Below are 26566 nucleotides of genomic sequence, written 5' to 3' on the forward strand. Positions count from 1 at the left end.
CATTCAGCCATAAAAAGGAATGAAGTTCTGATCAAAGCTACGACATGAATAAACCTTAAAAATATTATGCTAAATAAAACCAGACACATAAGGACAAACATTGCATGATTCCACTTCATGCAATTATCTAGAATGGGAAAACTCAGAAAGTAGAATAGAGGTTACCGGGGATTCGGGGGAGGGATGAGTGGAGAGTTCCTGCTTAATGGGTATAAAGTTTCTGTTCGGGGTGATGAAAAAATTTGGGAATAAATGCCACTGAACTGCACAGTTGCAAATGCTTAAAATGGCCACCTATCTGTATCTATATCTATATCCACACATACAATTTATTTCTTAGAGCAGATTTTGAGACATTGTCACCGTCAAGAATTGCCCAAGGATATGTGACAACTAAGTGCAGTATGACACTGGATGGGAAGCTGGGGCAAAAAAGAGGACATTAATGGAAAAACTGGTGCAATCCGAATAAAGCCTGGAGTTTAGTTATTAGTAACGTACCAAGTAGGTTTCTTAGTTACAACAAAGGTTCCACGGTGATGTACGATGTTAACAATGGGAAGAAACTGGTTGAGGGTCACATGGAAACTCTCTGTACTATCCTTGTAGCTTTTCCACAAATCTAAAATTAGTCCAAAATAAACATTTACTAAAGAAGAAAAAAAGGCATCAAAAATGGTTTACCTTCTTTATTCTACTATGCATAATTTTTTTGCAGGATCAGAAAACATCTGTTGCAAAGGTGTGCTACCCAGTTTTGTAAGGCAGGTCTCTGTTCCTAAATGTAGAGGTGTAATCTGGATTCGTTTTAAGAAATGGGAAATTCTTAAGACATGACAAGGATGCGAAGAAAGAACACTGACACACTCTACTCTAGGACAAAACGACATCAGGACCCGTCTGGAATCACGTACTGTGGTCCGACATAGATGTCTCTAACATCATGTCACTTTCATTCATTTCAATTTCAAAGGTTTCTTCCAAGGAAGGTCTGGAATCTGGAGTTTTCCTTGAGGTTTCCAGTGGTGCAAGCCCCGTTTCTTCCGTAGTCTGTTTTTCTACTTCAAATTCCCTGAAATCCCACGGAGGTGAAATAATGTTTTTTAGTGTCTTCATTGTATGCACATCAAAGTCATAACATTTTAATTTGTCTTTTATGTCTGCTCCTAAAAAGAAACACCATAATAAGAATAAAATAAGAAATTTCATCACTTATTTGTCATTTTCATTGTTACAGAACACTGCCTCTATTATTAAAGCAAATGGTACTTTTAAAAGCACAAGTATAGCTCTGAAGGAAAAAATATTCCAATAATTTTCCTCTTCTTCATTTTATTTTTATTACCAAGGGAGATTGCTGGAAGATCTCTAGAAGCACATGGAGTTTCAGCTCCAGTGTGGCTCAATAACTGCCCCATTCCAAAGCCCCTTAAATACTGATAGAAACCTGTAGGTAACTTTTTCTAAGCTGTTACAGACAGGAACTGCCTACTGGCATTTGGCATTGATATAGTCACAAGTCTTATGCACATAAATTCACAGTAATGGGAAATATATTTTCCACATATTAAAATCTTAGGAATAAAAGACTTTCAAGGGATATATTAGGTTCGGTAATTTCTGACATGAACAAAATGACAATTTTACAAGATCAAACTAAAAGCTTTCAGTAATAATGTTTTGATGATAATGACATATAGACTTCTAAAAATAAAAATAGTACAGCATGGTGACTGTAGTTAATAATATTATATTGCATATTTGAAAGGTGCTAAGAGAGTAGACCTTAAAAGCTCTCATCACAAGAAAATATTTTCTATGTATGGTGATGAATGTTAGCTAGATCTATGTGGTGTTCATTCTGCGATACACACAAATATCAAATCACTGTTGTATACCTGAAACTAATGTTATATGTCAAGTACACCTCAGTAAAATAAAAAGTAGTATGTAATGAATGACACACTTGGAAATCTCCCCTGTAAGACGATTACCTTTGTGAGAACAAGCAAAATGTCTGTCCTACTCAGTATTGTATCTCTAGACTTTTAATAAACTGCATAGGAAAATTCTGCATTTAATCCCTACAACTTCTCCTTGAATAAGTGAGGAAACTGAGGCTAGAATTGCCCCAAAGCTACATAGCTGAGTGGCAGAGCTGAGATATCAACCAAGGGTCTTAGGATGCTAGAGCTCAAACTTCTTTTTTGTTTCTTACCTATTAAAAATTGAGCCATAACCTACAAATTATAAAGTGTACACAAGCTGCATGAATTCTCACATACATATACATTCACATAACTACCACCAGACCAAAAGAGAACATTTTCAGCTCCTAAAAAGCTGCCCCAATCAGTCATAAGAAGAGATGAAAGATTGCCATTTGCGGTAATATGGATGGACCTCAAGATAATCATGCTAAGTGAAATGAGCCAGACTGAAAAGGTTGAAAAGCACATGATATCACTTATATGTGGGATATAAACCTAAAAGCAACAAATGAACAGGATAAACAAACAGAAACTCACGGACATGGACTATAGACTTGTAGTTACCAAAGGGTAGGGGGTGGGGGGAGGTGGGAGGTAGACTGGGTAAAGGGAGTCAAATACGTGGTGACAGAAAGAAATCTAACTATGAGAGGTGAACACAGTGTAAATATATATACACCTTACTGTTAAAGTGTACAACTGAAACATCGGATTTCGTTAACCAATGCCACCATAAAAAAATTAATTAAAAAAAAATAAACAAACAAATAAACAAAAAGCCACCCCATGCCCATTCTAGTGAATACTTCCCTTTTCCAAGCTAGAAGTAATTGCTGCTGATTTTTCTATCACTACTGATTAGTTTCGCTTTTTATTAATCTTTGTATAGATAGAATTAATCAGTACATTTTTTTTTGGTCAAAATTTGTGACATTTCATCTATGTTACAACATAATTCAGTAGTCAGTCCTTTCAGTTGTGTAGTATTCTACTGTATGAGTATACTACAATTTATTTCTCCATTCTACTATTAGTGGACATTCAGTTATTTCCAGTTAGGTGCTATTATGAATAAAGCTGCTATGAATAATCTTGTGTATACTCTGACTTACTGAGGCACTTGTTTCTGTTGGGCATATACCTGGGAGAACTGCTACATCATAAGCTCAGTTTAGATCACTACCCTAATAGTCCCAATGAATCACACCTCCCAGCACAATGCCCTTGAATAACCCCTTCCCATGTTGACTCTGCACATAATCACATGACTTGCTTTGATGAACAGAATGTGATGCAACTTCCAGCTTTCAAGAGGTCTTGAAGCTTTAGTTCTTGCCCTTTAGAGCCCTGCAACCACCACACTACGAAGAAGCCTGGGATAAAAAAACCCCATGGAGAGGCCTAGCTGTGTCAGCTGAAGTCCCCACTTGTATAAGAGGACATCTTAGACAATCGGGCCCAAGTGTCTGCTAACCACAGCCACATATGTAAATGAGACCACCAAATGAGCCAACAATCTCTCACAGAACTATGAGAAATAATACATTTTGTGGGTTGGTTTATTAGGCAGCAACAGATAACTGATATAATATGCCTGTTTAACTTTTGGAGATATACTGAACAGTTTTCCAAAGAAGTTTTATAACCTCACCGATAATACGTGAAAGTTCCAGTTGCTCCGTATCACTGTCAACACTAGACACTATTAGTGTTTTTAATTCTTAGCCATCCTGACAAGATGTACAGTGGTATCTCATTATGGTTTTAAATTCATATCCCTAATAAGTAATGATATTAAGCAAGTTAATTTGCTTTGTAACTATCTGGATATCCTCTTTGATGAAGCTCCTGCTCAAGTATTTTGTCCATTTTTTAACTGAAATTTTTCTTATTTATTTGTAGGATTTTTTGTATTATTGACAAAGGTTCTTTGATGAGTCTATATGTTGTCAGTAACTACGACATGCTCTTTTGATGAATAGTTCTTAATTTTATTGAAACCTAATATAATATCTTTTCCCGTGGTTTTATGTCCTGTGACAGAACTCTGCCAACTCCTAAGTCCAGATCTCAAGATTTAACCTCACTGCACCCTCTTTATCTTACAATATTTATAAATAAATGAGTATTCAAGTACAGCAATTCCATCCAAACTTGTCTTATGACTTGCTTATCATTTAAAAAAATTCAAAGAATTAAAGCACCATAATGTGAATGGAAGCCAACTTAATATTCCACTGAAATGTAAAGATTAATAAGCTATGCCCTACATTATTAAGGTCTATTATTAAGGATCTTTCCACTATGCAATTAGATGATTCTTGTATATCATAAGTGCTTTTCACATATCCTATCATAGTATTTTGCATAGAGCAAGTACTCAACTTTAAGGTGAATGAATATTTAATAAGTCATTAATTCCCACAGCATTGCCCCAAGAAAATAAATGGAACTTCTTATATTAATATAGTTAGATAGGTTAAAAAGATAAACTTAGAATCTTACATAAAAATTTGAGAAACCTGAACAGATATACAACAATGTAAAAAAAATGGAATATAATGTTAATAAGAACAATTATAATCTTACCAATATAAGCTTCAGAATCACCAATGTACATTTCAATGCAATGACCAAGCATTGTAACAGAGAATGTATCATCTCGCCTAAGACCAAGGGCCTGCCAGAAAAGATTCAGCATGGTTATTATAATAAAATGTATTTTTTCTCTTTTGTTTAAAAATATTCCTGCAAAACTAAATTCAATATACTCTAGGGAATCCAGGGTAGAGGTAGAGGGAGGTGGTTAATGGGGATACAGCTAAAACAAGAGTGGCCATGAGTTAATGATTGTTGAAGGTGGGCAATGGGTACATGGAGGGTCACTATGCTATTTTATTTTTTGTTTAAAATCCCTCTTCTCCAAAAAGATTTTAAAAACTATATCTCCACTTAGAGCCCTCTAAGCTTCTGTATTAATTAAATCACAGACAATAATTACACAGTATTCAAATATACATTATTAGAAAGGTCACACAAACAAGAAAACTTGCTTAGTCCACACTTCTGACTAGCTCAGTATTCTGGTTATCAGTGGGACCCTCAGGACATCATCTTGCCTAAAAAGCTCTAGCCATCCCTTGGAAATCAGCTATGAATCTATCACTCATGACTTTATCTTTGGGAAAACAGGAATATAGACCACCTGGTAAAAAAGCGATTTCGAAGAAATAAACTCTGAATGTGAAGAATTGAATACCTTAACTATTTAACTTACATTTTCATGTTCATGCAGGTACTAGAGTGATCCCTGATAAAAATATAATCCTAATATGTCCAAAACACCACATTTACTACGGACAAAAAAACTAAATGATAGCACAAATAGAGGACAATCTGGTGATGACCAGAGGGGAGGGAGTCATGAGGGCTGGGAGAAAGCAGTAAAGGGTTAAAAAAGTACTAATTAGTAATTGATAGATGGTCACAGGAATGGGGACCATGGCATAGGGAACGCAGTTAGCAGTACTGCAATGGCTAGAGAGCCAGAGGGAAGATAGAGTAATTAGAGGGATTGTTTCATAAACTATATAAATATCTGACCAATGTACTGTATACTTGAAACTAATAATAAAATAAACTTTTTAAAAAACTAAGTGATAGGAAAGAATTATGTTAAAGTTTAAATAGCAGTGTATTTTTTTTTATGGTCATCTTGCTTATTAATGGTGGCTTAGATTTGACAAAATACAGAGTATGGATTAAAAAGAGACTTTTCTTGTAATGAATGCAGATTGTTTTGCTCATCTATTAAAGTGACTTAAGTAAATTAATTCTACATCATAAATAGAAAGACTGGAATTCCCAAAGGGCTCTCGTTGTGCAACATAAATTTCTATATTCCTTACCTAGACATAAGGACTGGGCTGACAAACATCACCACACACATGCAAGTCTCACATTGGTTTCTAATTTACAACATTGAAATGCTTTTATTTGCACAGAAAATAACAAAATACAAGGCTGCCTGAAGAATTCTAAAATGGTAAAGTAATAAAACATTGCCTAGAAAAGCTCTTTTAAAAAAAGAAATGTTAAATATCGATCAGATTTAAAGTTACAGAAAACAAAAGACGTACTGTGTGGAAATAGTCCACAGCATTTTCAAAGTTGCCCATCAGACTATGGATATACCCTATAGCAGAATAGGTGGATGCGTTTTGAGGAATTAACACCAATGCCTGACGGTGATAATCCAATGCCTCAGCATACTTTCTGTGAGAAGATGAGAGGAAATGGGTGAAGAGGAGAATGGGAAGAAAGAGAAAACAATTAGTGGGTACAGTAAAAATACTAAATTCCTAAGTTTAAGATGAATATTCATCTATGTAAAAATATTAACATTTTCCTATATCAAAACAACAACTGAGACAAGTAATGGTCCTTCATATCCACTTTTGTGTATTGCAACACCTCTTTGAAATTTTTTTCCTGCTTTGCTCACTCGGCCAGCAGAGGGTACTCCTGAGGCAATATTAGCTGCACTCCTTTTGAAGTTTGGCAGGAGACTGGAACTAGAACCTAATATTTGACTCTTGGGCCACTGCCCCATCACATGGCAAGGCCTCTTTATGTGAAGTCAAACCACTTACACCACCTACACCACCTACACCATGGGTGGATAAAAGCAAGAGTTTTGCTTTAAGGTCCAAAGGAGTTACTTAAAACAGCATTCTCCAAAGTTCTCTGGAATACTTTCCCTGTAAAATTTTGTATGAAAAAAAGGTTGTGTTAGCAATGAAGTTTGGAAAATTCTAATGCACAGTAAACACTCCAAGAAATTCTGAAATAGAAAAAGCTGTTAAATTTTGAGTAACCTAGAGTTTCCCAAACTTATTTAACCAAAGAATCTATTTTCCAACTGTCATCTATTTATCATGCTATAAAACTGGTATCTAAAGGAAAACAGTGAGTTAGAATATAGACGTGGTTTTAATTAGATCCTTCTGTTTAATATTAATTTCTAATATTAAAAAATTTTTAATAAGAAAATAAGTTATAATTCTCAACATATTACTAAAATAAAATTATATCAAGAGATAATAAAAGTAATTATTTTTATGCTTGTTATACCTGAGCAGACAAGTGCAAGAAAGATGGAGGCTCTATAAAATAAAAATATGGAAAAGGCTATACAAAATCAAGTAAACTTGTCACAAAGAATATTTCTGAAAATGCTCTACTTCACTTACTTAAGTTTTCTGCAGACATGCCCCAAGTTGTTCAACAGAGGTTCCCATTTGTCAACAGTTACCTGAAACATAGCAACATCAAACCCTTGAGTTACCTAGGTCACTTTTCAGCTTGGCCTGCTTGCACTGTATTATTTCACATATATATGCAAGTAAGGCTTTCTCCTGGTGCTTGCACAGCGCTAAACAAGTTGTTTTTTTCATCTGTTGGTTTTTTTATTTTTCTTTCCTACTAGATGATACTTGCTGAGGAAGCTATTATTTTATTTGTGCCATTTTGTCAAAGAGTCCATCTATGCTGAAGTTCAAATTTTTTATCTACGTTCCAGAGCTTTCCATCTACCTACTAAATATTTCTACTTAGAAATCTCACAAGCACTTCAAATTTAATGTGCCATGCGCTAAACTCTTATCCTCTCTCTCCTGCCATTCCAGCTCCCTAACCTCACTTCCTTCTGATTACCCTGCCACTCTGTACATGGCACCCATGTCATCTCTGCCCCCTCCAGGAATCACCAACGCTTGTTTATCAGCTTCCTCAGCATAACAAGTCTTGTCTGGGCTCCAATCAGACAAATCAGACCATGCTGCCCTTCTTAAATATTTTGTTGTCCCACAAACTCTAACATCATCTTCAAGGCCCTTAATGATCCACATTTAACCTTCCTATCCCATTTCTTGATATTTTCTATGAATTCAAAATTCGAGCCATACTGAATTAGCTCCAACTTTGCACATACTGTTCTCTATACCTAACATGCCCTTTTTCCTCACTTTTGCCTGGTTAACACTGATCATCCTTTAGGACTGAGATGTATAACATTGTATCCAAAAGGATTTCTTAACCCACCCCAAGTATGGGTTAACTGCCCCTCTATGTGGATTCTCTTATTTCCTTAATCACAGCTCTTTCTGTGCACTGTATTATTACTGCCAATTTACTTATCTGCATTCCCCAATAAATTTGAGGGCAGGAAATATCAAACCAATTCTCTATTGCTTCCCAATGCCTAACTCAGAAATTAAGACACAGTTGACATGCACATAATAAGTCTCAACTAAACGAATAAACAGACCTGAGCCACATTGTAACTCTCCTGAGCCTGGCTCTAGGAGGCACAGCCTATGTGAATAAGAACAACTCTTTTATGACTCTTAGGCATGACTTTTCCTATGACTATTTGACATTTGCTGCAGTTGATAACTAAAGTCAAACAATATTTTTCCCTCGTCGCATAACTTTTTAATGGGCATTTCGATGGTTTCATATTATTGTACTTTGGAACTTAAAATCATTAAATTTCTGTAACACTCTCAAAGTGCTCTAATCATCAAAGAATACAATTTCAATTTTAAGTGTCATTTGTGACAGTGCATCTCAAACTTTTCTATGCATAGGAATCACCTGGGGATCTTGCTAAAACTGCAGATTTCAATTCAGTAGATTTGAGATTCCACACTTCTAACAAGCTGATACGACTAGTCTAGTTTGAGTAGCAAGGTCCTAAGGCAGAGTCCCCAACCCCTGGGCCACGGACTGGTACCGGTCCGTGGCCGATTAAGACCCGGGCCATGAACAACAGGAGGTGAGTGGTGGTTGAGTGCAACAAAGTTTCATCCGTACTTGCAGCCGCTCCCCAGCACTAGCATCACCACCTCAGCTCCACCTCAGATCATCAGGCATTAGATTCTCATAGGAGCACTGGTCCCTGAGGCCTAAAAAGGTTGGGGATGGTTGTCCTAAGGTATTCAATTCTCTGAAAACTGGCAAAGTGATAGATAAGTGGCAACCCTATATTAACAAAAACACATGTATTATCCAGACTATCCAAGACTGAGCTGTGGAAGATCGTGTGTGTGTGTGTGTGTGTGTGTGTGTGTGTGTGTGTATTTCTGTATAAACACACAGAAATACAGTGTTTTTAAGTTCATAACAAAAAAGAAGAGGCACAAAGTAATAAAACTCTGGCTATGGGGACAGGTGGACTGCCACCTGGCAAGGAGCCCAAGGGAGCTATGTCTTCTCAGTAAAGAGGAACTAACAGCCAAAGAAGATGTGAGCTGTGGGCAGATATGAAGTGACAATCAGAACAAATTAAAACAAAACAGGTATATATAAAAAGAATCAGGAACCACAAGAGTAGCAACGTGCAAATCCCTTACCTACAAAAGTTTACAATATCTAAAACTGTTATTTTAAAGTAATACCAATGTATACACATCCATGCTAGCTGGACAATTAATTCATGAGCACAAAGTCATGGGGTACATCTTTCATCTAATAGAACATTGTTAAATACTTCAAATACTGTAAGGTCTAAATGTATCCTAAGTATAGGTAAGGAAGAGGAATAACAAGTCTAAAATTCAACAACAACTAACCCTATTTCTGCAAAAGTGGAATCTGCTGCTATATTTATTCATTAATCAAAGATAAGGTTCTTTTGGGTTCTAGAGAAGGATATGCTCTGTTAGATGCTACAGTGCCCACCAGTTTCCACTAACCATCACATATTCTCTGTATTAAATTATCATCAAATATATTCTAATTACTCCCACATATTAAAACAAGAACCTATTAAGAAGCAGTCAACATCTGTCCTCTCACTTAGAAACAAACTCTTTATGTACCATGTAATAAAACAGTTAATTGCCCAACAATTCAAACATTAACAAGCCATTTGTTATGATATTAGGTTATTATATAATAAATATTAGGTTATTATCTTCTAGGCAAGACAGAATTTTTTTGTCTATATTATTTTCCTCATTCAATAGTAAATACACTTAAGATTGTAATGTTGCGTATTTACAGATATTACATAAAATACCTCATTCCCAATTGCTTTAATTTTTTCCAAAGCATCAAGAAACCATTTTTCTGCTGTTTTCCATCTAAAATAGAAGAAAAAAGGGGTGTAGGTTATTCATATTTAGGAAGTATAAAGAAAAATTTACATCTTTCTAGTAATACTAAAATGAAATGAGGTAAATAGTTTATTACAATCAACTTTAAGACAGATGACAAATGATTAATTTTATGTTATTAACATCACAGGAGTTCAAGATTTCAGCAGATACAGTCAATTGTCATTATTCTCATTTTTGGTAAGTATATTCTATAAAGTCACTGTGAACATTGCTTTCGTGAGTACTGAACCACTGTTCTCCGTGGAAATACAGGGTTAAATTCCTACAAACATCTCATCATGTTTTTTCATCAACTGTTTAACTTATAATCTGTTTTATATATGCTCCTGTTTAATGATGTCGAATTTAACATACATTGTTGATTCATTAACATTGAACTCATGGCATTATACCTCATGCCTTAACAAAGCTTACCTAACAAATGTATTTTCTCCAAGGCACAACACAGCCTTCCTATGCTTAAAAACACTAGACAGCATTTTAACCCTACATTTGGGGATCATCTTAAATAATGAAATCATCAACTAGAAGCACAAAAATGTGGCACAAAATAGACTGTAAAAAGAACACTTGTTTACAGTAGGAGAGGAGAAATAAGAAGGCAGAATATCACTTGTTTGACCTTAGCTGGGAACATGTATGTTGTCTGTGTAAGTGAAAGCACCTTAATTGACACTGAGGTTAAAAATAAATTAACTGTATGTTAATTAAATTATTACATTATTTTTTTTTAAAGCGCCAAACTTTCTTTTATAAATAATAAATAAACCAAATTTTAGAATACACACATATGCCACGACAAACCACTATAGCAGTACTAATTTACTATTTTAAATTTATGTTTAATTTAGGGCAAAGGGTTGTAGATATTTTTCTGTTTGAGTATGACACTGAATTACTTATTCTATAAGTATCTCAGGCTATAGTAACACCTCAATTAACCAGGAAACTCAGATTGAGCCATTCTTATTAGTTTGATTTTCGAATTAACTGGTAACTAAACAGAAAACATTTTTGTTTCGGAATTGTGTAAAAACTTTCTCAAATGTATACATCCAACTCCTAATCAACAAGGAGACAGATGACTGAAGATTCTGCAGTGCCTCTAGCTATTTCATGGGATTCAGTGAGTTTATAGAGTTGGCAACAACTGTCCAGTCTTGGAACACAAGACTTATGATAGCCCACATCAAAGGGATCAAAACTCGGGATTTTTTATTTTTAAAGAAAGCCAAGCTAACACTTTCTATTTCCTTTTTCACTGTCCACCACCTTCTCCAAAAATAGCACACATTTAAAAATAAAAATCTACTGAATAGTCATTCTCATCAGTTAAGATTCTCGTGATTGAGGTTTTATTCTAGTTATAAAAAGGAAAACAGAAGGGCTTTTGGCCTTTCAGTACTTACTCTCCATTCTGAAATGCAACCACGCCAACCTCATGCATTACAAAAGGATCTTCTGGTGCAATGCTTAGAGCTTGGCCAAAGAACCTTTCAGCCAATTTGGAGTTATTGGTCAATCCATATTCTAATCCAATATATAGCATTGGTAAATGGCACCTAAAAATATTGAAAAATTTCACATATTCAATACCAAAAACTTTCTAATTCAGCAGAAATTAATCTACTGACTTCAAATCCTGCCTGCAAAATAATATAAACATGGCCAAAACAGAGCATTTACTTTTTTTCTAATACTTCACTTAATATCAAATGGGCTTTTAGACTCGTCAGTTACCACTTCTAAAATTTATCAGCAACCCATTTACCTTTATTTTTCAATATTAAACAGTAAAAAACAAAAGTAAAAATCCTCTAAAGCAGAAGGGCAGGTCTATGCACACTAACGTCACGCTTCTAGCCTAGAATGTCTTCCTCCTTCTCTTTTATTGATTCAGAACCATTTATCCTTAACTGTGTTTTATTGATTCAGAACTATTTAGCATAACTGTGTTCTAGTTTCACTTCCCTTTATGAAGCTGCTTCAGACTTTCTAACCTAAATCCTTGTGTGGATTCTCATTATATGTTATTATCAGTTCTACACCAGAGCTCTGAATTACATCATGTATATTCCATTTTCATATACTCTGAGATAGTTCTATGGACAAAGTACTAATCACTTTTTAATTTACACTGTCAGACCAGTGATTAAACACAGTAAGATAATCTTTCTTTGAAGATGGATGTAAGAACATCAGTAAATACTGACTGACTAGTTGTTATGTCCTTTGGTTCTAACCAAGAATCATGATTCAAGATTCTACCTTCTACAGAAGGGTTGCAAAGAACCCTTTAAAAGTATTTACCTGGAGGAAGTACTTTCGAAATGGCAGAGTAAGGACCTCCAAAAATCCATTCCTCCATAAAAGCAACAAGAACACTGCCAAAAATTATCAAAATAAATGTTTTCAGAACTCTGGAAGTTAACCAAAGCTTACAACAATCTAAGGAGTGCTTATTCTAGAAAAACAGCTGAGTCTCAGTAAGAACAGCAAACTTTGTGACGTTTTAACTTGTCCTATTCCCAGCTCCCTCTCCCCAGGTCACTACCCTAGAAAACCAGAAATTTGCTCTGTCATACCCTTTCATCAGTTGTGCTGCTGTGAAGTAGGCAGCCATTGCTTGGTCATGTTCGCTCTCAACTGCAAATGAATGCCCATATGCTATCCATGCAGGCCCGTAAGTCTTCTCAAGCGTTGTAGCTTTACTAAACAAGAGATTTCCTTCAATTAATATAATATTTATTCTTAAGATGTTAATTTTATGTAAGCTGATGACTTCAAGGATGTTCAAATTAAATCAAACAATGAGCTGAACTGTCAACATATTAAACACTAATGTAACATTTGTGTTAATTTATTTGAAATGAATGTTTAATAGTACAATCAAAATTTTAAGAATTAGGAGAGGTCCACAATCTTATAGGCACTATTATTAAACTAATTATTATTCTACATAGAATTTACAAATATTACTTAATTCAGGAGTTTTATTTCGCAACTTTGTTGATAAATGGTGGTAGCAGCAGTCATTTAATGAGGGCCTGTTTTGTGCCAGGCACCATGTTAAATGCCTTATATATTATATCTAATCCTAATAACTTGAAAGATAAATTAGTTAAATTTGAAATATAGGTATATTGAGGCTCAAAAGATTAAGTGAGATCCTAGAGACAGTGCTAAGATAGTCACCCTGGTTCCGTGAACTGGACTACATGGTTTATTTAAATAGTCATAAACAGTCTTCAATCAGTAGCCCAATGATGACCCACAACAAGGAACAAAGAGAACATATTACAAAACATGGAAAATATAAAGGGTAAAATCCATGCTTCCTAGCATTTTATTTTCTAAGTTTTTCACCCAAATGTTCCCTGTTTCATGAGGAGTCCGTCACTGAAAAAGCATACTAAATCAAAGCAGCAAAGCTCAAAGCACTACTCCCAACACAAATTATCTTCCTACTCCAGGAAAAAAGCACATGCGAGGTTTCCAAAGTGCTTAACACCAGAGCACTCTTCTATTTTCTTCCCAGTACAGGATCCTTTCGTGTCAACTTATCGATTTTACTTAAAATCCTGGGCTCCAAGTATTACATCCCATTTTTAGAGAAAATTAAATGGAAACATTAACTTTCCCAAGGAATCATCGGTAGTAAGTGACAGAACTTGGATTAGGCTTCAAGTCTATGCCCAAAGTTCATGCGCTTTCCCTTAGATCCATTTCTATTTTGTTTGCATGGAGGAAATCACAAGTATCATTAAATTTTAAATCTTTAGTAATTAGTGCTTCATATAGTAAACATTTTCCTGCACTTGAACTGAATAATATTGGTTAAGTACTTTGATTGGGCTGCATGGAAGTCCTTAAACTAAAACCATAGCAGTTTACTATACCAAGAATTCTGTTTTAAAGTCAAAATTAATGACCCCTAATGTCATGTAAAGTTTTAATTTCACTATTAACAAAAGTCCTAAAAGTGAAAGGGTAATAGTATCTCTGTAAATGAAAAACAGAACCTTTCAAACTACTTTCTACTGTTCTCTATTGTTTCATACTTCTCATTTATAAATAAAAATTTAAATATATTATATGCTCCTCAAGACAAGATCTACACCACTGATTACTTTTGTCTCCTCTCATAACATCTTATAAAGAGCAAGGTATATAATTGAGGCAGCTGAACTGAATCTGTCAAAGAAAAAATTTATTCTTTTACACTGCTTTTAAAGTACTATTTATTGTATCAAAGCAGATGAGCAAGAAATCTCTTCATATAGATTCACCATAAAGGGAAGAAGATAATAAATTCATACCTGAGATATCTTCTGGCATGTTCATTCTTATGACCAACCATGAGATAATAGCATCCCACTGCAAACCAAGACACCTGCAAAGTTCAAAATTTACCATGACCAAAGATGCTAAACTTTGACTTGGAATTCTCTAACAAATTAGGTCAGAGGATGGACTAAATGTTCCACCCCATATTCTAGTTCAAGTTAAAAACTTCTCTGAGACAGGCTATCTACTAAGGGTCCTGGATGAAAAGGGGACAGATTCTTCACAGCTATTCCTGAAGATGCCTTCAATCAAGTCCCTGCATCATTCAATACAAGACGAGGCTCCTGTACACTTTCTATTGCAAATCCAGCCTGAGTCCTGGCCTCCCACCTGTAACGTGTGTCTTCCCTGGCTCTACCCTGGTTCTACCAGGTTCTACATCACTAGCTGATTTCTTCTGCACTGGTTTCGCCTCTATATTTTCACACTGGTCTAGGATGCAGACTCTCTCCTGAGATGTAGACCCTGATTCTTGACTTTTGTCTTTAAGGACAGAGTTTCTGATTCCATTTTCTATTTCTAGGTCTTAGTTCTGATCTGTGGCAGTTTGGAAGACACAATGACTCAATTGGTACACAATTTAATGTTACCTTATATATGCAATGTGAGAAAGCTACCAAGTAATTATCAGCATTGCTTATCAGAGGTGAGAGTGTGACTTTTACTTTCAATATTTTACTTATCTTTATGTTGTGTTTTTAATAATGAGCACAAATGATTTCTATAATCAGAGAAAAATTATGATTTTTGTTTTGTGCTATTACATTAGACTAAAAAAAATACCTTCATAGATTGAGAAAGTTAATGCTGTTTCTACTTATCATAAGCACTAGGAAATTCTATTCCAAAACCTTAAAATAAACATATTTGTTTAAACTTAAATATAAGCTACTGTCTAAATACTGCTAAAGCATTTTAATAAGTTCAAGTAAGAAAAAACACTATAAAAAAGTTTATATTTACTTACAGGATTACTAGGATATAAATCCACCAATTTATGAGAAAGATAGAAAAGTTCTACATTAGGGGAAAAGAAAAAAAGAATAAAATTATACATTGCAAATGAATTTTAAGATGATTTTCCCCCAGTTACAACTCTGTAATCACATAAATTTTGTTTTGACAACAATTATTTCATAATTTTCTTTCTTTCTAGATACAAAATTCATTTAACAAATGAAATACAGAAACTCCAAGGGGCAGATACTATGGCTGTTTCATTCAAACCTCACCCTCCCAACTCCTTACCAAATGCCAGACCCATAAGTGGGCAGTAAGCACTTACTGAGTGACTGGAAAATTGGATGAATAACACATGATAAAGCACTTTATGGTGCTTAAGAGATTATTTCAAAGCACCTCACCTACCTTAAAAAACCCATGTCTCTTACTCTGTGGGCCTATCATGGACCATCTTAACCCCTCAAAACCAGTTTGGTTAACCAAACTCTCAAGTTTATCAAATCAGCAAGATTTCCTCTTGAGTAATATGCAAGTCCTTGTACGTCACAAAGACTTTTCCTACATGCAGACTTAAATTCATTAGACCAAAGCAACCAGAGCATCTGTATTGCCAACAAGCAGTCAGGAGATATGATGCTGTTAGTCACGGACAATACTTTGAGCAGCTGGGGTTTGGAGTTGGAGTAGCTGGCATTTTTTCCTTTTGACAGAGTTCATTAGCCTATTTGAAAGATTTAAGGGCAATTGCAGTCCAAGCACAATTAAATATTTCCAAAATGTTAAAATATGGGAAACATAAGCAAAAAAATCTACCATCTTCCAACTTCTAAACAATTCTGACTCTTACTATATCAGTTTGCTTATTGATTTTACAAAAAAAAAAAAAAAGAGAGAGAGAGAAAGCAAAACTGCCACCCATCACAAACCACAAATTACACTGGAGAAAGGGAAGCAGGAAACAACGATACAGAAATAGTATTCTGTTGGGGTAACAAGACAGACCATTGGCCACTTTGATAAGAACTTCTACCTATAGTTTTTACTTTTACTGTAGAACTCCATTATGCCATTACTTGCAATCTCAATTATCCAGGATTTGTGAGACAAAATTTCAAGAGTTACAAAAAATTTGTCTTAAAAATTATTATTTTAATTTTAAAAAATCTTACCATTTGCTTTATTCAGCTCCACAAGTGTCCCTATATGTACAGGTAAACAATTTGCATGAAAAGGATCTTTTTCCATTACTCTGAAAGTTAAAGCAGCACATTAATACCCCAGAAATGGTATATAACAGAACTCATTATAATTAATTATGTTTAAGTAGTCACTACAGCATTATATACAATATTGTGGCTTATAATACTTTAACTCCATTATCTTCAGGTTGGTTGAATTAAATAATTAGGTTATAAATGAAAGGGAAAATTCTAATTTATTTGGAAGGAATAAAAATAAACAACGCATACATTTACTTTATATCAATGGAACTGTCACATATAAGTAGTTCAATTGTTTAGAAGAATCAAAAACAATGTAAAATATAAAATAGATCACAAGTATTTGTCAATTAAAATTTTTGTGAATTCAATGATTTAAGCAACCCCAAAGATTTGTTAAAAATAGTACATGTAATTTAGCTAAAGGACAAGTTTGAGCTGTGTACACTGGAAAACTGGTATGGGGGGAGATGGCATGGCTAGTTAATGAGTCTAAGTACCCAACAGCTACAGGATTTCATTAGTCTCTACTTTAACAACAAAGAGATTTTATAAAACCATGTGCCAGAATAGTATTTTCAAACTTGCAAATTATCAAACACTGAAATGAGGAACATGTATACTCTCAATCTCAAGTTAATGGAATAACCCTACAAATGTGCATAAACCTGTGTCTGTATGTGCTCTTTTAATTAGAGTCCCTTTGGTACTCTGTAAAATGGTAAAGGCAACTTAAATTATCATCAATCAGTTAAAAATTACTCAGAAAGCATGTCCCATGAATTTCTTAGGTGAAATGGACTGAACTCTATGTTCCTACACAAAAATAAGCGAGCATACTTACACAGATGTAAGCTTGTAGCACATTTTAAAATCACAGTTATAATAATGTCTTTCAGCTAAAGACACTACCACATCCAGATTTTCTTGTAAACCATCTACAGACTCTGGTATGATAGTTTCACTAGGTTTATTATACTGAAACAGAAAGATAAAGATAAATTCAATGAGCAATACCAAATCAAAAGGCAGACTCAATTTGACCCTAATGTTTAAAGAATTCACACAAAGATGTGTGTGAGTCTCTGGAAACTTTTAATTTCAAGACTCATCCATTCTCCTCTCGAGAAATTTAACTCTCTTCCCAATTTCATCACAGAATTCCATGATAGGAGGTATTTTACAAAGTAGAAGTTCAGGAAGCATAAGAAAATCCTCATTTTCATGTAACATCATTACATTTATCTGATAGTTCAATCTTTCAGTAAAAAAAGTCCCTGGGGGTTAGACAGGTATTTTTGGAAATTTTTTAAGGAGTCACATCATACATTTTAAATAAATCTAAGTCTACTCTTGCAAATATGTTAAATGAATAAAAATTAATTTTTAAAAATTTAACTAGTAAAAGAAGGAAGGCCAAATTGAATGAAGATATTTACAGAAAGCAAATACTAACTTTGTGCTTTTACTTACCTTTTTTAATTTGTTCTCAAATAGAAAACGTAGCAATTCCTGTTCTTCAGTACAGAGCTTGCTAAGAGGTAGTGATTCAAGAAGTTCTTTTTCTTAAAAACATTGAGAGAAAAAAAATCCTCACAATATTTATAGGGAAAAAAGTCAGCAATGAAAAATATTCTTCTACATATAGTTCTTGGTCTAAGTAAATCAAACTCAAAAGAGAAAATAACAAGATCAAAATGTGCTAGAGAAAACTTAGTGCTTCCAGACCCAGGTGATGAGAACCTGGAGGGCTGTGCCATGAAACCTTCCAGGAGAATTTTGGTCATCAGCAAACTGATGGACCACAAGTCCAGTTTCCCAGTCTCAGCAATACTGACACTTTGTGTAGATTATTCTGTTGTGTTGGCCGTCCTATGCACTGCAGGGTGTTTAGCAGGATCCCTGGCCTCTACCCACTAGCAACGAGTAGCAACCTCCCACCCTGCCTCACCATATCCAAGTTGTGACAATCAAAAATGTCTCCAGATATTGCCTAATGTCCCCTAAGAGGCAAAACCACCCTGTTTGAAAACCAATGCACTAGGCTAGAATGTTTGCATCCTATTAATGCAACAACCTCGTTTTCTGTTTCTCGTTTATCCATCTCACGTTGCTGCCAATGCACTAGGTCAATGGTTCTTAGCCCTGTCGTACCTTAGAATCATCTGAGAATTTTAAACCCTCTGATGCCAGGACCTCGCTATCAGAGATTCTGTTTCAACTGGTCTGAAGACTGGGCCTGCACACTACTGTTTTTAAAGTTCCTCAGGGATTTCAAGAGCAGCCAGGTTGAGAATCACTGAATCAGAAATCTTGGTTTATACTACCTCAAATCACTTCTCAAAAATATGGCCTCATCACATCACAATCCCTAAAGATTCTAACTATAAGAGGCACTGCACAATATTGTATTTTGCAATGTGCTTCATGTTTGAAAACATTAAGGAAGTGAATAGGTCTATTTAAACCTGTATGTGGTCTGCTGTTGATTCTACAGACTTTAGAGAAAAAAAAAAAAACAACTCAAACAACATCAATTGTGTTAAACATAAAAACACCTGAGCATCCAAACCTTCTTGGGCTGTCAACATGTGGTGTGATGTCAAAAGATCAAATGCTTCAAAACAGTAGACATCGAGCTTCAAAGCTTCTTTATAGCTGTAGGTAGCTAGGGTTCGGTTATCTAGAGCATCATAGATTTTCCCACGTAAAAGACAAATAGAACTCTTTATCTGTTGGAAAAATATGAGCCAAATACTAAGTTAATACTTTTCGAGTTAATTTTTGATCAAAAATTATATATTACCCAAAGGCTGAGACTATTTTTTACATCTAAAAGGATCTGTTCTATCCCAACTGTCAGACATAGTATAAACTAATAGAAACATGAAAGCAAATAAAACTTCTCTAATCTATCTTCCTTAGGTTCTCCTCACTTCAACAAATCTTTATAAATGGTGTACATGTCACTGCTTTGTTCATTACTCATTCTGTCTCAAATACGGTAAGGATTTAGCAACAGCAAACAGCATACATATATTAAATCAAACTTTAATATAGTTCAATAGGTAGATCGCAATGAAAGGATCTTAGTAAATATTAGAAAATTGGCAGCAATGTAGAATAATGGTTAGGAGCATGGCTTTCTGGAATTGGGCAGACCTGAATTCAATCCCAGCTCTGACACTTATAATGGCCTTGGACAAGTGATGTAACCTTTCTTGGCCTGTTTCCTTCCTCATCTAAGTAACAGGGCTCTGTGAGGAGTTGAGGTGATACTCTCTACAGAGCCAACACATTGTAAACTGTTCACGTGGTGCCTCACCACTACCTTTAATAAAAAGATTCAAAAATGTGTCTGACCAGACTCTGAACCTCAAGAAATGCATAACTGAGCTTAAAGATGATCAGAGATGGGTATATAAATTGGTGAAGGGATAAAGAAGATTATAAAATCACAATTTAAAAAATATTGGAGGAGATTATGAGAGAATCTTAGACCTACGTACTATCCTATGAGTTATAAAAAAGTTTCATAAAATAAATAATTAACCACAAATAAATCATGTATTTCTTAGCAGATAAATTAACGGATAAGAAGTCCAAAAATAATAATACCATTATTCATCATAAATGAATTTCTTAGCAGAAAAATGAATGTGCACTTCTTAGCACATAAATTAACAAACAGTCCAAAAAACAAAAACATCAAAGGAAAATATCTAAAAATGCATAGTATCCCTACTTTTTTGAAGTGAAAAATATATTAACCAAGTTCCTTTATAAATACGTTATAAAGAATAACTGGGGAAATGGGGGAATTGGTGGATGAAAGCTACACAGTACATGGTTTCTTTCTAACATAACAACAATGTTCTGAAATTGATTGTGGTGAGGGTTGTATGGCTCAGTGAATATACTAAAAACTAACCATGGTACACTTTAAATGATGAATTGCATGGCATGTAAATGATAGCTCAAGAAAGCTGTTAAAGAAAAAAAAAAAGAAAAACAATAGTCCAGATTGTAGATGTCGTTTATTATTATATAATCTCTGTAAGAAATTTGCAATTCGATGCAGATATGAAGTACACAAACTGAAGTGTACAAAATATTATAAATAGTAATACCAAACCACTCCATGGAAAGAAACAATCCAAGGGAATCAAGGTTTCTTAGGAGTAGGTACAAACACTGTTGAAATACAGTAAGAAGGGTAAAGATGATTCTACCTGTGGGGAGTAGATAAAGGAACTGAATATGAGAAGGAAGATCTCAAGCTAGTCTATTTCAGATTCAAGCACCTAAGGACATAATTACAGCTTCTGATTGATGGCTCAGAATGGTCTCAGAATCATTTTGGTTTTGGTGGCAAATTAAATAAGGTGGCAACCAAACTGTTTTAACATGATTATACTCAAGTAAAACAAAATGATTTATGTTTGCCATGTCAAGTGGCTGATTCTTACTGATTTTACTAAAGTGTGCTTACTATATTATTACTTACTGAGGACTGTGACATTTCCCAGTCATTGGAGGGGTCTTTCAAGCCACTTTCATCCTTCAAGTATTTCTCAAATAATCTTTTGTTGATTGGCTCCTCCATATCAAGAATATCAAGAGCCTGCTGATGCTCTTTTGCAGCATACTATGTAGAAAACAGAAATACCATTCATTAGCCATAACCTTACACTAGACATACACAGAAATAGTGTAGATTTTAAAAGGGTAATGAATATTATACCTACTCATTACTGAAATTTAAAATGTCTAAAGTAGAATTTTCTTCATGCATGTCAGCTTTTAGTAAATGGAGGATCAATATTTTATAGCAAATAATACCAAAAAAATTTTTTTTCTCATAAAATACTAATTTGCCAAGCTCCATCATTAGAATTCTCAAACATATGTGAGGGATGTATAACATTCATACTAAACTTTTACCAAAGAAAAATGAACCAGAGCATACTTACATGGCATCTAGCTGCAAGGTAGCGACATGATTCATACAACTAGAAAAGAAATAAATCTATTAAAAAAGTGGTCAAGACAATATGCATCTTCACTCTGAGAGAAAACTATAAAGACAAAATGAAGAAAGTGATTGTCATAATATCTCCTGTTACTCTTTCAGAGAAAAGAAATTCAGTCTTTTCAACCCATATTTACCATAAACCTACTGTTTACTAGGCAATGAGGATTCAAAAAGAAGTGAGGACCTGCCCCCCCGGAGGTTATAGCAGGGGAGACAAACACAGCACATCGTTTCTTTCGCAGACTATGAAAGAAGGGCATAAAAGTACGAGACACTAGACTGATGACTGCCAGGTGGGAGAGGGCTTGGGAGACTGAGTGAAAACGGTAAAGAGATTAAAAGGTACAAATTGGTAGTTGCGAAATAGTCCATGGGGATATGGAGTACAACATAAGGAATGGAGTCAATAATATTGTGATATCGATGTACAGTGCCAGGTGGGTAATAAACTAATCAAGGAGATCGCTTTGTAAATTATATAAATGTCTAACCACTATGCTATACACCTAAAACTTATATTAAAAAATTTTGAAGGCTGACTCTACTTGAAAAAAAAAGTACTAGCCACTTGAAGAAATTATCTGCAGGGGAAACGATGAGTGAGGAGTTGGTCAGCACTCCTGGCACTGAATCAGAATAATCACCGGATGTCTAAGAAGTACAAGTAGTCAGCATAACTGGAGTACATGTTACATGTATTCATGGTGGGAGATTGGAAGTAGACTGGTGAGAAATCATAAAAGACTCTTGGTATATATTAATGCATCTGATTCTACCCTGTAGGTCATGGAAAATTACTGAGTGATACTGTCAGTGATATAATCAAATCTGTGTTTTAGAAAGACCTCCCTTGTGATAGTTTAAGAAGGGGGACTGGAGACAGGGAAGGTGGGAAGGATGTTATGGAGAAAAGAGACAATAAGAGGGGTAAAAACAAAACAGACAAACTAACGGCTTAACATGTATTAGAGGTAATGAGATGAAAAGAAATATGCAGAATTTAAGAGCTATTTAGAAAATAGAACTTTCAAAACTGAGGACAGGGGGCGACAAGGCTGAGATTAGGAATAAAAATGTTTCTCTTTACATTCAATAAGAAAAATTTAATCCTTTTAAATAATTTTGACATAAATAAAGCACACACCTAAAATACTAATGTAATGACATTTTTAAAAAGCTTTGAAACGTTTTAAAGTTCATACAATCACTTACTTTATCCAGTTTTCGCGACCGAAGTGCATGAGCTGCTCTATGATATTGTGCTGTCAGGTAAAGACACTGAGCCAACCAATAAATGTCCTGGGGTTCCTCTGGAGGGGAAAATTAAATAAATGTTCAGAGGTACTAGGTAAAATAGAAAGGCGAAATCAGGAAAAAAAAATTGAATTTGTCACTTACCATGAGAAAGCGAAGCTACTTTATCTGCCCAAAATAGAGCACTCTGATATTGTTGCTGTATTAAAAAAAAAAAAAAAAGGTGGTAACAGCTCTGTTAGTTCAAGTTTTAAACACATCTTAATTATTAGAATGCTATATAGTAAGTCAACATCTCAATACAAGATCTCATATCTAGCTAGGTGAGTTTCGGTTCAATGGTACAATATAAAACACAATTTTTAAGATCTTTAATAGAATAGTTCAAGAAGGTAGTCATTTTTTAAAAACTTAAACACTGCAAAGTATACCGGCAGGCATAAAAACAGATACATGGATTAATGGAAAAGAATAGAGAACCCAGAAATAAATCCTTGCTTAAATGGTCGATTAATCAATAAGGAGACAGGATATACAATAGGGTAAAGATGGTCTCTTCAATAAGTGGTACTAAGAAAACTGAACAGATACATGCAAAAAAAATGAGATTGGATCACTTTCTTACACCATATACAAAAATAAAGTCAAATGGATTAAAGACTTAAATGTAAGACTTGAAACCTTAAAACTCCTAGAAGAAAACTCTTTGACATCGCTTTTTTTTATCCTTTAATTTCCAAAGCATGCTTTCTCACACTTGACTGACATAGTACATGAACATTCGTTACAACAGGCCAGGACATCTATGTTATCCCCATTGTACAAAAACAGATGATAAAAAGTGTTGAGATTTCCTTGGCTCAAACTACAAGACTAAGTGTGTGTGCACATATATTTTAAATCCCTTTACTCCCATTCCATTCTTTTGACTAAAACATATTCATTTATCTGCCCTTCTTATATTCCCGTTGCTTATAAAAGGCATCACTAGTAATCCAGGCCAAATTTCCTCCTTCACCATAACCCACACCTCTAATCAAGTGCTAACAAGACATCTTCCTAAATCTCTCTGATATTGATCTCTTCTTCATTAGAGATCCCTTTTGCAAGTCCATTACTTCATAAGTCAGACACGTGAGTTTTTAATTGCTGTGTTGCAGTTTTCTCTCAGTGGTTTGCTTTTGTAGTTCTTGTATCATGGTCATAAGACTTAATCGAAAGTAGCACACATGTGGCTCTTAGTCTCTTTCTGCTCGACAGCAATTGGTTTAAAATGTGCATGCAAAGTTTAATATTGAGACTTTATTGCTGACAATTCCTTTAAGAGTGTAACTGGATTTTTCTCGCCTGCTGAATCAAGATAATTAGCCTTGATTTCATATTCCAGCCTGTACTGAATGTAATCCAGATCAGTCAGCTTTCTGGAACATCAATTCCAGCACATTGACCTCCTCCTTCATGTTGAATAGCTGATATTCCTCCAACATCACTCTTAGCAATATCTTTTTGGGTATGTCTCAGTTAACGGCAACAAAAGGAAAAATAAATGGGAATATATCAAACTAAAAAGTTTTTGTATAGTGACAGAAACTATTAACAAAATGAAAAGATGACTTACTGAATAGGAGAAGACAGTCACAAATGATACATCCAATAAGGGTTAATATCCAAAATATATAAGGAACTCATAGAACTTACACAAACAATTCAATTAAAAAATGGGCAGAGGACTTGAATAGAAGTTCCTCCCAAAAGGACAATACAGATGCCCAACAGACATGAAAAGATGCTCAATACCATTAATCATCAGGGAAATGCAAATTCAAACAACAATGAGATATCATCTCACATCTGTCAGAATGTCTATCATCAAAAAAATCAATTAAAAAAAAAGCACAGGTGAGCATGTAGAGAAGAGACCCCTCATACACTGTTGGGCTTGTAAATGAATGTAGCCACTATAGAAAACAGTATGGAGAGTCCTCAAAAAAATTAAAAATAGAACTGCCATTTGACTCAGCATTTCCACTGGCTATTTACTAAAACAAAACAAAACAAAACACTACTTTGAAAAGATACACTCCTATGTTCACTGCAGCATTACCTATAATAGCCAAGATACAGAAACAACCTACGTGTCTATCAATAAATGAATGCAAAAAGATATGGATGGACCTAGAGGATATGATGATGCTAAGTGAATTAAGTCAGAGGAAGACAAATACTGTATGATTTCACTTGTAAATGAAATCTAAAAATGCAAATGAATGAACAAAACAGAAACTGACCCACAGAGAACAAGATGATGGTTGCTAAAGGGGAGTGGGATAAAGGATGAGAAATACAAAGTTTTAAAAAGAGAAAAAAAATGTTTGGCAGGTATTTAAAATAGCAGATAATTTAAAAGATTAGTTTGCAATATCTAATCATTAGCAATGGTTTTCAATTTTTCTATCTTTGCCTCAGTCCTCCTGAATGCAGACAAGGAACTCAGCTGCCACTCAGCCTGGGAGGAGGAATGTTTATTGGATGGACAAATCTGTTCAATGTTAAGTGTCCTAAGGGTGGAAACCAGGCTGCATTCTTCACTGCATCCCCAGTGCCAAAGAAAAAGTGCTCAGGAAGCATTTGCTCAATTCAACTCACTCACGGTAAACCAAAGTACAGCTCTCCAACGCACTGCAAATATTTGGCAGCATGATTTCACATGAAATTTTGAACACTGAACATGCTTTTAACTCCCTTTCTTGGTTTTCTATTTACTAGGAAAGCATATATTTTACTAAAATTAAGTGACATCATAGCTTAAACTGATCTGATTCTGTAGGCACTTCTTTCCTTAAACTGTTTCCTGAAGGGCACTGCAGGGAACGCAGATATAGTTAATATAAATTTTTTAAAGTACTGATTTGAGACAACAGGCTTGTTTGTACTCACTTAAATTCGGCCAAATAAGAATGAAAACTCGAAAATTTTCTATTGGCTAGCTAAATTCAAAGACCGCTTTGCAACTTTACTCCTAAAATAATCCTTCAACTTTTACTTAGCACTGTCTGTATTGAGCACCTACTGGGTGCCTAGGAGTTAGGCTGACTGCATAGCTGGACATTCAACACGTTTAAGGCTGACACTGTCTTAAGTGGCTTTCATTTTCAGTGCTCCTCCCGGTTGCAGAGAGGGCTGGGGGACTGGATCCCGCCCTTCAGGGCCTTTACCCTGAAACGAAAGCCCAGGCTCGGATGGGCCATGCAACGCCAAGACCTTGATGACAGTTACCCTTACGGGCAAAGGGTAACTCGCGAATCCTGTGGCTCGCGCTCCCTCGGTCGGGTCGCCCACCTGGTCCAGGTACTGCCGAACGCGCTTCCGCAGCCGCTCCAGGTTCATGGCCGCGCGGCCAGTGATTCTGGCCGAGCACCCTCCGCCGTCCCAGCGTGCGTCTTCCTTCCTGCTGCCCGCTGGGTACCCCCAGATCCCAACCTGGAGCCGCGATTGCCGCGCTACCCGGGGAACCTCGCTCGTGGCCGCGCAGCAGGCGCCCGGGCTCTTCCGCTCCCGCCAGACCCTGCCCCG

At 35.2% G+C, this 26566-nt stretch overlaps 1 protein-coding gene across 1 annotated transcript; it reads right to left on the bottom strand.

Annotated features, from left to right (window-relative positions):
• Positions 1-674: 674 nt before the first annotated feature.
• On the bottom strand, positions 675-26555 carry CDC16 (cell division cycle 16). The gene is made up of 18 exons (XM_016151969.2): positions 26333-26555; positions 23138-23192; positions 22952-23049; positions 21678-21716; positions 21212-21352; positions 19277-19436; positions 18178-18269; positions 17549-17682; positions 16654-16733; positions 15489-15538; positions 14494-14567; positions 12760-12885; positions 11584-11736; positions 10075-10138; positions 7244-7305; positions 6131-6266; positions 4581-4671; positions 675-1166 (listed from the first exon to the last, which is right to left on the bottom strand). The coding sequence occupies exons 1-18, from the start codon at positions 26378-26380 to the stop codon at positions 907-909; spliced, it is 1863 nt and encodes a 620-aa protein (XP_016007455.1). The 5' UTR covers positions 26381-26555; the 3' UTR covers positions 675-906.
• Positions 26556-26566: the final 11 nt, after the last annotated feature.

This window comes from Rousettus aegyptiacus, unplaced genomic scaffold (genome assembly GCF_014176215.1).
Source record: "Rousettus aegyptiacus isolate mRouAeg1 unplaced genomic scaffold, mRouAeg1.p scaffold_m13_p_11, whole genome shotgun sequence".
Taxonomy (NCBI): Eukaryota; Metazoa; Chordata; class Mammalia; order Chiroptera; family Pteropodidae; genus Rousettus; species Rousettus aegyptiacus.

What these genes read in the sequence shown, in the direction of transcription:
- CDC16 (XM_016151969.2), bottom strand. Translation starts at nt 26,380, where the DNA reads ATGAACCTGGAGCGGCTGCGGAAGCGCGTTCGGCAGTACCTGGACCAG. An exon ending in TTGAGAACAAATTAAAAAAG is followed by an intron (nt 17,683 to 18,177) that starts GTAAGTAAAAGC and finishes TTTCTGTTTCAG; the next exon opens with TATAATAAACCTAGTGAAAC. An exon ending in GCAGCACAACTGATGAAAGG is followed by an intron (nt 11,737 to 12,759) that starts GTATGACAGAGC and finishes CAATATTTTTAG; the next exon opens with GTGCCATTTACCAATGCTAT.